At 44.5% G+C, this 16186-nt stretch overlaps 1 protein-coding gene across 2 annotated transcripts in view; it reads right to left on the bottom strand.

Moving 5' to 3' along the window:
- LOC140396245 (ELKS/Rab6-interacting/CAST family member 1-like) overlaps window positions 1-16186 on the bottom strand; it is a 1343051-nt gene that overhangs the window by 36391 nt on the left and 1290474 nt on the right. Inside the window, exon 17 of one of the 2 annotated variants that reach the window (XM_072484589.1) lies at window positions 7554-7745. In XM_072484589.1, the coding sequence (XP_072340690.1) occupies window positions 7554-7745 (192 nt within the window). The remainder of the gene's footprint in view (window positions 1-7553; window positions 7746-16186) is intronic. The other variant, XM_072484590.1, reaches the window with a different exon arrangement.

Genomic DNA, 16186 nt, shown 5'->3' with positions numbered 1-16186 from the left:
TGAATAGGGGGAGGGGGATTCTGGTGGAGGGGCTCCCTCACTAGCAAAGCTGCATTTCGCTAGTGATCGGGAGTGAGGTGAGGGGAGGGGCTGTGGCTCGCTGAACCTGTTTAGGCAGGTTTTGGCGTGCCTATAAGGTGTGAATGGTGGGGGGTGGGAGATTGTCGGGAATGAGGTGGTTTCAAGAGGAATTGGATGGGAGGTTACTGTGAAGAGGAGGGGCAGTGGGTCCACCTGTTGGGTGGGTATAGCGTCAACTTGTATGAGCTTCAGGCTGTGGGATTCGGGTAGGAGAGGGATGGCCGAGAGTAGGAGGAGGGGGAGTGAGTGCTCCCCCCTATCCGGCTGGTGATGTGGAATGTCTGAGGGTTGGGAGTCCCGGTAACAAGAGAGAGGTTTTCCACATGTAAAGAATTTGAGGGCCGACGTGGTGCTGTTGCAGGAGATCCACTTGCGAATGAAGGACCAGGTAAGACTTTATAAAGGTTGGGTTTGTCAGGTGTTTCATTCGGGATTTGATACTATAACATGGGGGTGACTGCCTTGATTAATAATAGAATTTGTTTCCAGGTGGAAAAGGTGATGGCGGACTGGGGGGGAGAGGGAAGGTTAAAGGGTGTTGGAGGGTAAATCCGTGATTGTGGCGAGCATTTATGGCCCGAATCGGGATGACGTAGATTTTATCAAGGTGAGGTGGGGGCGGAGTCGTTGTTGCCGGTATGGAGTTTGGATGTGGGGTATTAGTGGATCTGGATTTTTGTGTACGGTGGCCAAGGTGGTGGATGAGTACATAGAGTTTAACATAGAGTGGGGAGGTTTCACACTCGGTGGTATGGGAGGCTCTGAAGGGACATAAGGCTCAGGCGGATAGGGAAGCAGGGAAGGAACGTGAGCAGTTGGTGAATGAGATATTGGAGGTTGATGAGGAGTATTTGGAGGATCCTACTCCAGAGCATTTGGCCAGTGAGAAGCTGTTGCAGACACAGTTTGATCTGGTGTCCACGGATAAGGCGGTGCGACAGTTAGACTGGCGAAGGGGCAGTTTATGAGTACAGGGAGAAGGCCAGTCATCTGCTGGCGAGCCAGTTGAGGCGGCAGGTGGCTTCCCGGGAAATTATCCAGGTTTGAGAGGAGGGGCTGGTGTCGGCACTGGAGAAGGTGAACGGTGTTTGAAGTTGTGCAGTTCAGAGCAGCCGGAGGATGATTTGGACATGGTGGAGTTTTTGGAGGGGTTGGAGTGTTGAGAAGAGTTGAAGAGCCGTTGGGGGTAGAAGAGGTTAAGAAGGTGATTTACAGTATGCAGTCGGGGAAGACACCTGGGCCGGTTGGGTATCCAGTGGCATTTTGAGGGGGATTAAGGCCAAGTGGGAGGAAGAACTTGGGAGGGAAGTGGAGCAGGGGGTGTGGTTTGAAGCCCTGCAGAAGGGGAATGCCGCCTCGACATGTGCAAGGCTCGGGCTCATATAACTAAAGGTGGTGCATCGGACACATGTCACAAGGGCGGAGTAGTGGGGGCGACTTGCTGACAACTCTGTGGATTTGGGGTGTTCCTCTCGGGATCGGGGTGGCCTGAGACCGCCATTGCTGCAGTATTTGTTTTAAATGCACCCATTTGATACAAGTTATAGGCCACTGGCTGTTCACTCTGCTGACTGCTTGTGTCCTGGAAATGTTCACAGAGCCTCTGGTCATTTAGGAGCCCACCCAGGCCACCCCTCTGGAAATCCTCAGACTCCAGCTGACACATCAATGGGATGGGTATTGCCAAACTCAATCATTGGCCCACCAGATGTTGGCATTCCTCAGTGTACTCATCAGAATTGCAGCCCCACTGCAGAGGAAGCAGGGCAATAGCAGAGCCCACCCTAAACGAAGGACACATGTGCCATGGCCTTTGGCACCCTCCCTGGTACACTGCCACTATCAGGGCAGAGGCCTCACCAGTCACACTATCAGCTAGCCCACTCTGTAGGACCACTAGCTCTCTCCAAACTCTGCCTGTCCACAGCCCCCTTGCTCCCATACATAGTGTCCCCAGACAGGTTGACACAACCTGTGTGTCACATCCAGGAGCCACATCACACTACAGCTATGTGCCCAGAAGACGCACACTTCCATGCCAAATCCCCATCTGTAGGACCTGCCCACCCACAAACCGCTAAGCATGGAGGTGATTGGTGGCACACGGTGACCCTCTCCACCGCACAACCAGGTGTTATCTTGCTGGCGGGATACCCATGGCCCACCCAGTGTGGACACCCACAGTAGACCCCACTAGGGAGACAGGACAGGGGCCGCAGAACCTGTTGCTGACACGGGTTGTGGAAGCCACCGGTACCCCTGTGGACAGGGATGGTGGTGTGGATAAGGGCTCCCCGGTGCCACTCACTACTGATGAAAGAGGTGCAGTGTGGAAGGCTGCATATCTGCGAGAATGGCTGAGGGTGGGGGAATATGGAGGGTGGAGCTGAAGTGCACCTTAGTTACCATGAAACCTGTTGGATCGGGATAGGTAAGGGAATACTCATTTTGCTAACATGTCTTCTCTTTTCCCTGCCCTGCAGAAAATTAATTTTGGAGTACAGCCAGGAATGCTCGCCATCTATCTGGCTGCAGCTGCCGTTGTGAGCACATGGAGACTGGAGGCACAGGGAGGACCTTTCACAAGAGGAGCCTTCACCAGAAGAGCAGGGGCCAGCCGGTGAGACTCAGTGCCGGCCTTCCAACAAGTAGAGGAGGACGTGCAAAGGTGGCACATGTATACCATCAGCGCCTGTCCTTTGAGGAGATACGGGACTGCCTATGCTGCCAAAGACTTTGGCTAACCAAGGAGACTGTGCCTTACCTGACATTGCAGTGGTTTGGAGGAGGATACCCGCTCCCGGTGGCCATCAAGGTGATAGTTGCCATGAAATTTTATGCCTTTGGGTCATTCCGGGGGCCGGGAACCTGTCTAGAATCTCTTGGACATCTGCCTTCAGGTGTATCCACGCTGTGATGGATGCCCTATGCACCTGGGCAGCAGACCAAATCAATTTAAATCTAGTCCAGGTCCACCAGGATGCCTGGCAGCAGGATTTGCCACCATCGCTGGCATGTCCCAGGTCCGGTGGGTGAACGATAGATAGTACATACGAGCACCGACTCACCAGGGGGTGCCATTCATCAATAGGAAGGGCTTCCACACCCTGGTTGGGAATTGGTATCTGACCACAAGTTGCACGTCCTGCATGTCTGCACCCGATACCCTGACATCCTGGCACATTTGTCGGTTCCCAGCACCTTCGAGGCGCTCTCTCGGGTGAGGGGTTCGCTCTTGGACGACAAGTGTTAGTTGCTGAGGTCTTGGCTAATGCCTCCTGTCTAGAGGCCCCAGACCGACATGGAGAACCACTATAATGATGTCATTGCAGCAAGTAAGAGCATCATTGAGCGGTGCATTGATGCCCTCTAGATGCGCTTCTGATGCCAAGATCAAAGTAGCAAAGGTGGCCAACCTTAGCCAGCTCTCCCCTCATACTGATGCAATTGGTTTTGTTTAAGTTTTAGATCCTTGATTTGGACTCGAGTATGGCACTCAAACTTAACATTGAATTCAATTGTACTATGAAGACCTTTTGCCAGAGGATTTTTTACTATGATATAAATACTTAACCCTTAATGCTAGAACTATAATATCTATATTCCTAACTGGTTCAAGGAAACTGTTGTCAATTAAGATTAAAGTCTCCCACAATTATTACATTGCCTTTGTAACAAACTCCAATTATTTCTTACTTAATGCTTTGTCCAATAGTATAACTTACTAAGAAAGCAAAGGGTAGTAATAGATAAAAAGAGGTGTAAAATATTGGGAGGAATAGTAGCAAGCATGAGGGACAATTTTCGAAACTAAAGCGTGACTTGAAAGTTGCTGAAATTGGAAAAATAGAATGAGAGTAGACCTATCTGAATTAAAAACTAATTGAAAGAGGTTTAAAGTAGGAGCTAAACTAGATGCTGGTCTTCTGAAAGGACTGGAGAGGGAATGAAGAAATGGCATAGATGTTGAACAAATATTCTGCATCCGTCTTTACAAAAGACACAAATTACATACTACAATTAGGGAATAATCAAGGGGCTGGCAAGAGTGAGGAACGTGAGGTAGTTAATATCAGCAGAGAAAAGTATGAGGGGTGGGATTCTCCGTTCCGCTGCTCCAGTTTGCTGGTGCGGCACCCCCCCGCCGCCAGTGGGATCCTCCGTCCCGGCAGCGGGCCAAAAGGGTTTCCATTGTGGGCAGTCCCACGACGTCGGGAAATCTGTGGATGCGATTAGGGGTGTGAGAGTAGGGATAAATGAGCATTTTCAAGCTGTCAGGCAGTAACTAACAAAGCGCTGCATGGATCAGTGCTGGGAAGTCAGTTATTTACAATCTATATCAACTTCGACAAAGAAACCAAATGTATCCAAATTTGCTGACAATACAGAGCTAGGTGAGAATGTAAGTTGTGAGGAGGCCATAAAGAGGCTCAGACAGATTACGTGTGTGGGCAACAAGGTGGCAGATAAAGTTTAACTTGGGGGGATTGTGAAGCTATCAATTTTGAATATAAAAGCAAAAACCTTTTAAAAGTGACTCATACAAGGAGCACACAAGTTAGCATTCAGGTACAGTAAGCAATTAGGTTGCCAAATGGCATATTGATCTTTTTTGTCAGGAGCTAGAGTATAAGAATAAGGAATAAGGAAGTTTTATTGGTTTTGGTGAAATTACACATGGTGTACCATGTGCAATTTTGGTCTCCATAACTAAGCAACAATATACATATCTTAAAAGCAGACAGCCAAGGTTTACTAGATTGGTCCCTGGGATTAAGGGTTTTCCTACGAAGAGAGGCTGAGTAAAATCGGACCTATATCCGCTGGGGTTTAGAAGAATGAAAGGTGATTTCATTGAAACATACAAGACTTTGAAAGGGCTTGACAGGGTAGACATTGAGAGGTTGTTTCCCCTGACTGAGATGGGGCAAAACTTCCTCACTGAGAGGAAATCTCCACTCCCAGAGGGTTGTGGATCCCCACTGATGAGTATATTCAAGGTCATGGATAGACTGATTTCTGATCTCTCAGGCAATCAAGCGATAATGCAGAAAGGATAGTGCAATTGATGCAGAAGATCAGCCATGATCATACTGAATGGTGGAGCAGGCTCAAGGGGCCATATGCTTTTTTTCTGCTCCAATTTCTTATGTTCTTAAAATCCCTCCAGTGGAGAAAGAGGCCATTTGAATCAAAGAGTCTGCACCGACCCCCTGAAAGAGCATCCTAACCAGGCTCCCACCCTATCCCTGCAACACAGTAACCCCACTTAACCCACGCATCTTTGGACACTAAGGGGCAACTTAGCATGGCCAATCCACCTAACTTTCACATTTTTGGAATGTGGGAGGAAACCAGAGTTTCTGGAGGGAACCCACGCAGGCTCGGGGACAAAGTGCAAACTCCACACAGACAGTGACCCAAGGCTGGAATTGAACCCAGGACCCTGGCATTGTGAGGCAACAGTGCTAACCACTGTGCCACCCTAGCTTGCCATACCTTGGATGGTATGTGTGGATTGTGAACTGTGGATCAACTCTAAGCCTAACTTTCTGAATTACACAGCTTTTGAATTAGCTGAAATGTTTGCTGTTGAGCTACTGTAACGTCAGCAGAAGAGTAGCAGAAACTCAGTTTCTGTGGATAAAAGTGGCTTAATAATATGGAATGTCTCTTTTCCTCTTTTACTTTAAGACAACTCTATCCTAGAGAATAAAAAAAACAGGTTCCCTTTGGCTTTAATTCATAAAGGCAATGAAATCTGAAGCTTTCAATCATCAGTGCAAATGTATGATGGCAACAGCTTAAGGATTAATGATAAAAGGTTTAAAGTTTGCAAAGAGTCGAAATCCGTTCCAATTTTGGGATAGGAAAAATACAGAGGGATCATTGAGGCCAGTGACAAACTGTGATTAAAATCTTCACAAGTTGACCAGACAGCCCACAATTGATGAAATGGTGAGCGAGCTTTACGATTGGTGTGTTATGAAAACTGCTGGATGCGTCACATAATATTGGTTACATTTGTATTTTTTCAAGCAGGAAATATTGTGGTATCCACTGCAGATAAAGAAAATAAATTTTGACCAAATGCATTCCTGGAGATCAGAGGTGATTTAAAGATTGGTAAAATACTTGTGATACCAGCCTCTTGATATACAAGTGGCAACGCGCTGATGTTTAGGTTGATGCTCATCCTGCATTACCGTATTTTATAATACAGGTTTAAAATGCTCCTGTGAAACATATTGAGACATTTTGTTACTTTAAAGGTACTAGGTAAGTAGAAGTTGTTGCTGTTAATATAATATAAAATAAGAATTAAGTGTGAATAAAACACTGGCTTTGTGCTTAACTCCCTCATATTATTGATGAATATGATTATCCAAATATATGGTAAACTTTGAATCTCACCAGGTAAATGAAAAGTGATGATTTCTTTCAAAATGCAAGTTACAGATTGAAATAATAACAGCTAGTTAACAGACACATTGTTGGGTATCTCAGAAATGTCAAGAAAATGTAACATTTGCTTGCAAATATAATGGATCCTTCATCATTGCAGTAAACATTGCTGTTTTGTAGAAATGTAGCAAAACGATCTTAGGCAGCACTTTAAAATGTTTTCAATAAGCAATACCTGTCCTTCAGAGAATTTGTTGAATTGAATTAAAAGAGCAATGCCGAGGTGAATATACCCTCCTAAAGTATTCACTCTTCCTCTTATTACGCATCAGCAACAACCAATCAATGAAATTCTGTTTTTAATATATGGAACTCTGTAGTTGAGGATTACGCTCTATATTTTCATACCGTGATTCCATCTGTTTTCTGTGACAAGTGTAAACTAGCTTTAAGAAAGACACCGGCAAATGTGTTGAAATCAACAAGGTAATTCCAATTTTCTTTAATGACGCAACACATCTACAATACTGTATTATCAATGATAACAGAATACAGCTGAGCACCTCAGCTTCACTCACTCATTCTGCTCTCCCTCTCTCCTGCCCATCTTTTGAAGGGAAAGATTTCAGTTTCTCCTCTCAAAACACTGGGAATTTGCAAACTTAATGGGTAGCATATTATGGTAACTGTTGTGACACTAGACCAGCTGAGCGTGTTGACATCTATATTAGGAATGAGGAAAGCACCCTGGGGCTTTTTATAGTTTATTGGATCCCCACTGTAGCATAAAATCACAATATGAGTAACACAGTCTTGGCTTTGGAATCATTTAAAATGACTGCTTCAAATCATCACATTTCAAATAAACCCTTTCTGTAGCAGAAATAAATAAGCATTGTATTGTGCATTTACAGGATTATTAATTCAAAAGGTTGTTGAATCATTATTTTGGCAACTCTGAAAACTGATCAGGGAATGGATGGAAAATGGAAATGTAGCAAATATCAATGCCTGTCTGAAGAAACTAAAATCATACTTGGCAGTTATTATTTACACTTTTCTCTTACCTGCTCTGAGCTCATCTTCTGCAACTCTTCTTCCCACGTTGCCCTGTTGTTATCAATTCCATATGATGGGGGTGGTGTCAATCCTTGAAGAATCTGAGAGTCACGGTCCTGACACAGAGCCGTGAGGTGTCCGATGTACAGCTTCAGTTTACTGCGATTCTGGTTCAGTTCTAATAATGACTGGACGATCTGCTGGAGAAAGAGAAGGTAGGTAAGCCATCAAAATAGGGGTAAGCTGCCACAAAAATATGACCACCACCATTAGAACAAGCAAAGCTTGGAAGCTGTCACCACAAAGCTGATATTTAACAGAAGCATGGGAGGGAGAAGGGGGAAATCTGCAATACAGCCACAAATAGAAATGTAAAATTAACATAAAATAATATGTTACTGACATCCAACATCACATAAAAAATATGGAAGGATCTATATGTCATGACAGCAGTCACAGTGCCTCCTACCAAACAAAAGCAACAAAATTAAGACAGAATGATAAACCCACAACCATTTTAGAACAATGAAGATGTGATGATTTGAAATAGGAGTACCCACCCCCCGACTGCACTCTTTAGCTTGTTACCTTTAATGTGAGAGTTTCATTTCTGATCATTCCTAATTCTGAAAAACCTAACTCTGTTCCCACCACCATCATTATCAAACTGCTCTGTATCAAACAAGAAAAAGATTCTAAATTTTATACAGCACCTTTCACAACTCAATGTATTCCAAAACACGCTAGTCAACAAAACATTTTTGAAGGGTGGACATTGCTGTTTTATAGGCTAAAAATGGTAACCAATTTCCACACAGCGAGGTGAAAAATGATAGAATATTCAGTTTTCAGTGGAACTGGTGGAGGAACAAATATTGACTAGAACATCAAGACAATCTGTCCATTCTTCTTCAAAATATTTCAGGGATCCTGGTTTAAGAATACAAGCATACAGATGTTATTCTAAGACATTATTGTGTACTGTTCAGTACACATCTGGAAAGCTGTTCAAAGTAGGTCACCGGGCTAGAAAAAGGACAAAAACGCATTGGAAAGAGAAAAAAAAACAAGGATGATGCCAAATACAATAGAGAAGAGATATGGTCAAGTTCTATGGTCCAGAGAAAAGGTTAAAGCGAAAACTCATTCAGGTGTATAAATATTGAGTGGAACGGATAAATAAACCCAGGCTATTACTTCGAAGTACGTCAGGCTTGTAGTACTACAGGACTTAAATTTATATTAGTGAAAGTTAATGAAACCAGACATTAGAAAGATTTTTAATTCAGAAGAGATCAGTGTTTGTAATAATCTGCTTCCCAAGGTAAATTAAATTCAAAATATTCAAAAAGCAGTTGGGTGCGTGTCTGAAAGAATTTGGTTATTAGGAAATAATTCACATTGGTTGGATGTCCGACAAGGTTTGGATATTCATTTTGAGATACCTCCATGTATTGGGTAAATATTTTTACGAGGACTGGTGCTGTATCTTCTGTATACATCACAATTTGATTTCATCTCACTGGTGATGTCACTGCAATCAGGATGGTAGCCATTTGCAAATGAGGACAATTTATACTTGAAGTATAAAGGGAGCAATTCGAGGAGGCTCTTCCTTTATCCACACAAATACAAACTAATTCTATACCAGTACCTTAAGGCACTCTCGGGAAAGAGAACAAAGGTTTTGAGATAATTTTGGCCTAATTGGTTGACCAGAAAATGAAAACTGGTATGATAACAGCTGCTGGCCTCTGTGAACGACCCTAATTCAGAAATGGGTGTTCATCAGTGATGTCAGAGTGTGGGTGGAGCTGGGCTGTCTATCAGCATTTTACTTTCGTTTTAGGCTGTTTGCTGCAGGGTGTGTTTTAGTTTCGTTTTCAGAGCTGGATAGCTGCAGTCACAGCCAGAAGGGGTATTAGTCTCTCTCTGTAATCTAAAAACTGTAAATCGATCCTTTGGAGATTTAAAACAAATAACTGCTCTCAGTAGCGACTTTAACCTGATGTGCTTCTGTTTAAAGGTTTTTTAAGTCTTATGGATGTTAAAAGGACAGCTTAAGGATTACTCAGTGTTGTATTCTTTGGGGGTTGTATTTGAATTAATGGTTGCTAAGATGTTCACTGTATGTTTTAAAAAGGTTAACTTGAGTTCATAGAATAAACATTGTTTTGCTTTAAAAAATACTTTTCCATTTCTGCTGTACTACACCTGTAGAGTGGGCCGTGTGCTCCCCATACCACAATCTATAAAAAGTTGTGGGTCAGGTGAGCTCCATGATACACTTTGGGGTTCTCTAAACCCTGGCCCATAACAGTATTATGAATGATATCAAGAAGCCCAAGGTAGGGGTGAAGGATCTTAGTTGGAGCTCTTGATCACTCCCCAGTGTAACCCTATTTTCACTGAACGGGAAAAGAAACAAAGAGAAAATCAGAGATTCAGAACTGCAAAATTTGGCTCCTTGGTGCGTGTTCCTTGATGTTACAAATACCATTTTGCCTCCAAAGTGGCATCTGCGGCCCATGCGAGTCACGCCGGATGTCATTTTTGTGACGGTGTTTGTATGTATGCAGGATGCATCCCTAGATGGCAAAATAGGCAGATTGCGATGTGAATCAGTGTATAACACTGATTTGATGCCAGTATTTTGGTATTTAAGGGGATTATCATCTACTTACAGGTTAGATACTTATCGATTTTTAATAACTGTTGTTAGATTAGGAGAAGTGTTTTGTCAATTGTACTGCTACATACAGTTGGGGAACTACAAGACAAGTGTGGCACATAGCTAAGGCCTTGGCTCTCACTTCAAGGATTTACTCAGACACCACCAATGTTATTTAAAGAGATTATCAACTGTCTTCATTTTAATTGCTGGTTGATCCTACTGTCTACTGCTGCAATTATAAAAGTGGTGGTTTTTAAAGGTGTGTAAAGTTTCTAAAGTTTACAGGAAGTGTTTTGGAATGCCCAAAAGAACTTTGTTCTAACTTCAAGGAATTTGCAGAAACCACTTGGTCCCAGATATAGATGCACAGCAGCCCACGTAATTGGCACCCCATCCACAAACATTTACCCCCTCCACCACCGACGTACTGTAGTAGTTTGTACCATCTACAACATACACTGCAGGAACTCATCAAGGCACTGCCTTCCAAACCCACAACCATCTAGAAGGACAAGAGCAGCAGATACATGGGAACACTACCACCTGGAAGTTTCCCTCCAAGCCACTCACCTTCCTGATCTGGAAATACATCACCATTCCTTCACTGTCGCTGGGTCAAAATCCTGGAACTCCCTCCCTAAAAGCACTGTGGGTGTACTTACACCATACAGACTGTGGTAGCTCAGGAAGGCATCACACCACCATCTTCTCAAGGGCAATTAGGGATTGGCAGTAAATGCTGACCTAGCCACCAAAGCCCACATCCAGTGAATGAATGAAATAAAGTTTGTTTACTCCATGGACCACAGCATGGAGAACAGCAGAGGTGACGCAAAGGAGGACAAGTTGCTGTCAGATGAGCAGGATGGGAAGAAAAGCTACTCAGCAGGAGGCCATATGTACCCAGGGTGTTCAGGGAGAAATTCTCCTCCCTGAATCTCCAGAAGGAACTGTGTGTGAGATGTTAAGAAAGGCGGCACAGTAGCATAGTTATTAGCGCTGCTGTGTCACAGCACCAGGTATCCAGGTTCAATTCCAGCCTCGGGAGACTGTCTGTGTGGAGTTTGCATTTTCTCCCCATGTCTGTGTGGGTTTCCTCCAGGTGCTCTGGTTTCCTCCCACAGTTCAAAGATGTGCAGGTTATGTGGATTGGCTATGTTAAATTGCCCCTCAGTGTCCAAAAGATTAAGTGGGATAGGATGGGGGCATGGGCTTTGGAAGGGTGTTCTTTCCCAGGGTCGGTGCAGACTTGATGGGCCGAATGGCCTCCTTCTGGACTGTAGGGATTCCATAATTTTATGTCACTGTTTCACTGAGGGTGTATTTACTAAAATCTGTTCCCTGCTGAAAATTGCAGACTCAAAGGAGGGTTAGTGGCTTTGAAGATGCCCTGAACTTTAATGTGCCTAGTTCTTCCCAGGCTGGAGTGACGATATTCTTTGCATCTTCTCGTTTGTTGTCCACCGTTGCATAATGGAGTTCATGGTGGCTCTGAATTCCAGTGGAGGTGAATGCATTTCATTCGCTCTAGTCAGATAGCAGCACTTGCAGGGTGCCATTGACTACGTGTCACTTTGCAGGTGCTATATTCCAACTCAACTAAAACAATTCCAGTTCCCCAAATTCTAATGGATGGGTGGCCATATGTAGTGCATCATATGGATCAATTCCTGATATCCTGGCAGCACTCGTGATGCTTTAGTTCTGTGACAGTCCATTTTACCATCTGCTTGAGCCTCCATCACAAATTAAAGTGTGGCTACTGAGCAACAAAGGCTTGATGACGCGCCTCATGATTTTGTTCAGCAACACCAATGCAAGTGAACAGCAGGAAGACAACGTTGCCAGGGCCAGACTCATGACATTGACTGCCATGGCTAGCTGGTCCCATTGCCGTTGCAAAATCTCCTGGCCCTCCTCCCCAACCTCTGCTTTTGTGAAATGATGCAAAATCTTGGAGCCTATAGTCTGCCGTACTTTGTTAAAATTGAGTGTTCCCAGGGCAGCACGGTGGCGCAGTGGTTAGCACTGCTGTCTCACGGCGCCAAGGTCCCAGGTTCGATCCCGGCTCTGGGTCACTGTCTGCGTGGAGTTTGCACGTTCTCCCCATGATTGCGTGGGTTTCACCCCCCAACCCAAAGATGTGCAGGATAGGTGAATTGGCCACGCTAAATTGCCCCTTAATTGGAAAAAATGAATTGGGTACTCTAAATTTTAAAAAATGTTTTTTTAATTGAGTGGTCCCCATGCTAAAATCACTTTTAGAGAAACCTTCTGTACCTGCTCCAAACCCAATGCGCCTCCTTCTTTAAGAGGATCATGCTGGTTTAAAATAATGTAATTAGCTCCAAGTGGAGCAGGATTTAGATTGTCTGGAGACTTGGGCGGAGAGATGGCAGATGGAGTTTAATCCGGACAAATGTGAGGTAATGCATTTTGGAAGGTCTAATGCAGGTAGGGAATATACAGTGAATGGTAGAACCCTCAAGAGTATTGAAAGTCAAAGAGATCTAGGAGTACAGGTCCACAGGTCATTGAAAGGGGCAACACAGGTGGAGAAGGTAGTCAAGAAGGCATACGGCATGCTTGCCTTCATTGGCCGGGGCATTGAGTATAAGAATTGGCAAGTCATGTTGCAGCTGTATAGAACCTTAGTTAGGCCACACTTGGAGTATAGTGTTCAATTCTGGTCGCCACACTACCAGAAGGATGTGGAGGCTTTAGAGAGGGTGCAGAAGAGATTTACCAGAATGTTGCCTGGTATGGAGGGCATAAGCTATGAGGAGCGGTTGAATAAACTCGGTTTGTTCTCACTGGAACGAAGGAGGTTGAGGGGCGACCTGATAGAGGTATACAAAATTATGAGGGGCATAGACAGAGTGGATAGTCAGAGGCTTTTCCCCAGGGTAGAGGGGTCAATTACTAGGGGGCATAGGTTTAAGGTGAGAGGGGCAAGGTTTAGAGTAGATGTACGAGGCAAGTTTTTTACGCAGAGGGTAGTGGGTACCTGGAACTCGCTACCGGAGGAGGTAGTGGAAGCAGGGACGATAGGGACATTTAAGGGGCATCTTGACAAATATATGAATAGGATGGGAATAGAAGGATACGGACCCAGGAAGTGTAGAAGATTGTAGTTTAGTCGGGCAGTATGGTCGGCATGGGCTTGGAGGGCCGAAGGGCCTGTTCCTGTGCTGTACATTTCTTTGTTCTTTGTTCTTTGTTGGAACAAGCCGCTCGCAATTTTGCAGTCTCTCCTCAGGCATGCAGCCACTCAACAGTGCGCTCAGCATTGGCTGCATGCCACAATCACCTGAACGAGCAGGCAGTGATCCCGATGCCCATTCTTGCGCCTTGTCCAATTTCACAGCCAAAGCTTGTTACATGTAAAGATGAGGTTCATAAAGATGAGTGACTGATTTATTTGATGACAGTCACCGATCAGACTCAGAGTCGGTAGAGATTGGCTTTTTCATGTGTGGTTTATCATGTTATGATCACCATACCACTTTAAAAATAGCACTTAAATAGATTCAGTATATGTGCAGTTATGTTGTGTCAATGAACAAACTGAGGAATCATAGGATTATACAGCACAGCAGGAGATTATTTGTCCACTCAGTTCACTGAAAAAACTACCTATTTACTCCTATTTTCCTGTCCTTCCTCCACACCTTTTTAAATTTTGAACTCTGGTTAAATTAAGGGAGGTTCCATTTGTATTTTTTTTCTCTCTCTCTTACCCTCTCTCTGCTGCTAGTAATCAGTATAAGTCTTCTAAGATGACAGGCATCTGATCAGTTCTCATACCTTGACTTAGACTTAGTTCCTGCAGTCCCATGTGGGACAATGGGCAGCAAGATTCCACCACTGGCCCCAGTCCATTACAATCTCTTTCACTCCAGCCCAGGTGGAGTCACTCACTTAATGGTCCTCCACAAATGTACTTCACTAGATCTTTTTCTTCCATGTGGTGATGTCCAGTCTACTGCCAATCTGGCAGGCCATACATCTGGAAGGTAAAATACATTTCCTGCCAGCTTCAGTCATCTTTTTGTTAAGTTGGCCCATAGGCACCTCTGACCAGTTCTCTACAACACTTGTTCTTTGGTGATGCTGTCTATCCATCTGAACTCCAGGATCATATGTAGGCTGCCCTGGTGAAAGACATCCAACGCGCAATGACATCTTTGCTGTTATGTTCCATGCCATGTTGTTACAGGTTGTGATTGACATTTATATGGGCATGCAGATTCTTGACTGTGTTGATGGTATTGGATTCCCAGACCATAATGGACGCATTGGGAGGCTGATTCTTGTGTGGACGTTGATCTTTACATCACCCTCCCTGGAAATGATGCTTCCGAGGTAGGGGAAGTTGTCAATGTTCTCGATGTCCTGTTGCGCGATGGTAATGGGAGGGCCTTGTTGCCGTCCAATTATCACTGTCCTGGTCTTTTCACAGCTGCTGCTTAGACCAACCTTGGTACTCTCAAGACCGGTGGCCACGTCTTTGAGCATACCATATTTCGGCCAGCAAGACAAAGTCATCTGTGAAATTCAAGACCATCAACTGGTGGTTTTGCCAAGGGATACCAAAGTCTGCACCCACCATTGCCTTGGTAATGATGAATCAATAACCAAGAGGTAAAGGAATGGGTAGAGTATGCAGCCTTGCCGTATACCTGCATGATGTTAAGGAGTCCGTGGTGTCTATGCCAGTCTTGACATAGCAGCTGGAGTCACTGTATAAGGCTTTGAAGATGACAGTATGCCCAGGATGCTGTACTGTCTTACGATGTACCAGAGCTGCTGCTGAGTGACTGCTACTCTATAGTTTGTTGCTCAATGTTACCGACACCTGAGTCTATCCTCAATTCCTCCCTCCCTTCAAAGAAATTTACAATGTGATGAATAGCAAATTTAAATTTACATCCTCGGCATTCTATAAAGCGGTGCTCAAACATGCTGAGGTTTCAGCTCTGACTGGCCAGCTAACTTGACTTCTGCTTAACTATAGGAATCAGCATTCAGAATTGATCATACCCATTCAGTTTTACAGCAGCTGGCCTGAGGAATCATCCAAGTGCTCTTTCTAACCAGGTGATGTAATGTGATAGGCTTCCACAAGGCTGCTTTCGGATCAGCAGCATGTGTGTGACATTTGGTTCATTTTCCTTGATATTTAAATAAAGTGAAGCTGTAGAATGGTGCATATTTCAGAAATATAAAATAATAAGAGTTGGCTTGGATAGTGTCTACTGTGCAATAAAGATTATGAACACATGGGGCGGGATTCTCTGTCCCGCCAGCCCTGTTTTCTGACACAGCGTGTCCCCACCGGCAGCTGGACCCTCTGTTCCGGCAGCTGGCCAATTGCCATTGTGGCCATCCGACGCCGCCGGGAAACCCGCGGGCGTGGATGCGCTGCTGGCGAAGCGGAGGGTCACGCCGATGGAAAATCCCGCTGATAGTGTATTTTCTGTAGAGATGAAACAAAGCTAAATATCACCACTAATCCATGTGCTACAGAGAGCAACAAAGGCATTCTTCCTTGATGGTACAGCTAAACTATCCTTCAGTTTCTTCAATCTGTACCATCTATACTGTGTCTGGAAGTGAAGTTCTTCTGCCTAATTGGGAATATTCACTATCCTTGTATCCCAGATTTTGAAATGATTCAGCAATTATTTTGAGCACGGTGGCCCTAATGGCTCAGAGCAGGCTGATTTAACTATGGTGAGTTCCCTAATTCAATTATGCTATCCCGAGGTGACAATGACTTGTGACCAGATGTTTTTCAGAGGAAGAGAGGGGAAATTGGCACAGGAATGATTCTGGTGCATTCTCAGATATCACCTTACAAACAGCTTCAGAGATGCATTTTTAGAGAACCTAGGAACAGGAGTTCCTGTCACCTCTTCCAGTGGGGGATGATGGGCAGAATTCTCCTATTTTGAGACTAAATGC

Source organism: Scyliorhinus torazame, chromosome 19 (assembly GCF_047496885.1).
Source record: "Scyliorhinus torazame isolate Kashiwa2021f chromosome 19, sScyTor2.1, whole genome shotgun sequence".
Lineage (NCBI taxonomy): Eukaryota > Metazoa > Chordata > Chondrichthyes > Carcharhiniformes > Scyliorhinidae > Scyliorhinus > Scyliorhinus torazame.
The sequence above is the reverse complement of the archived record's forward strand: the minus strand, read 5'-3'. Positions and strand labels throughout refer to the sequence as shown.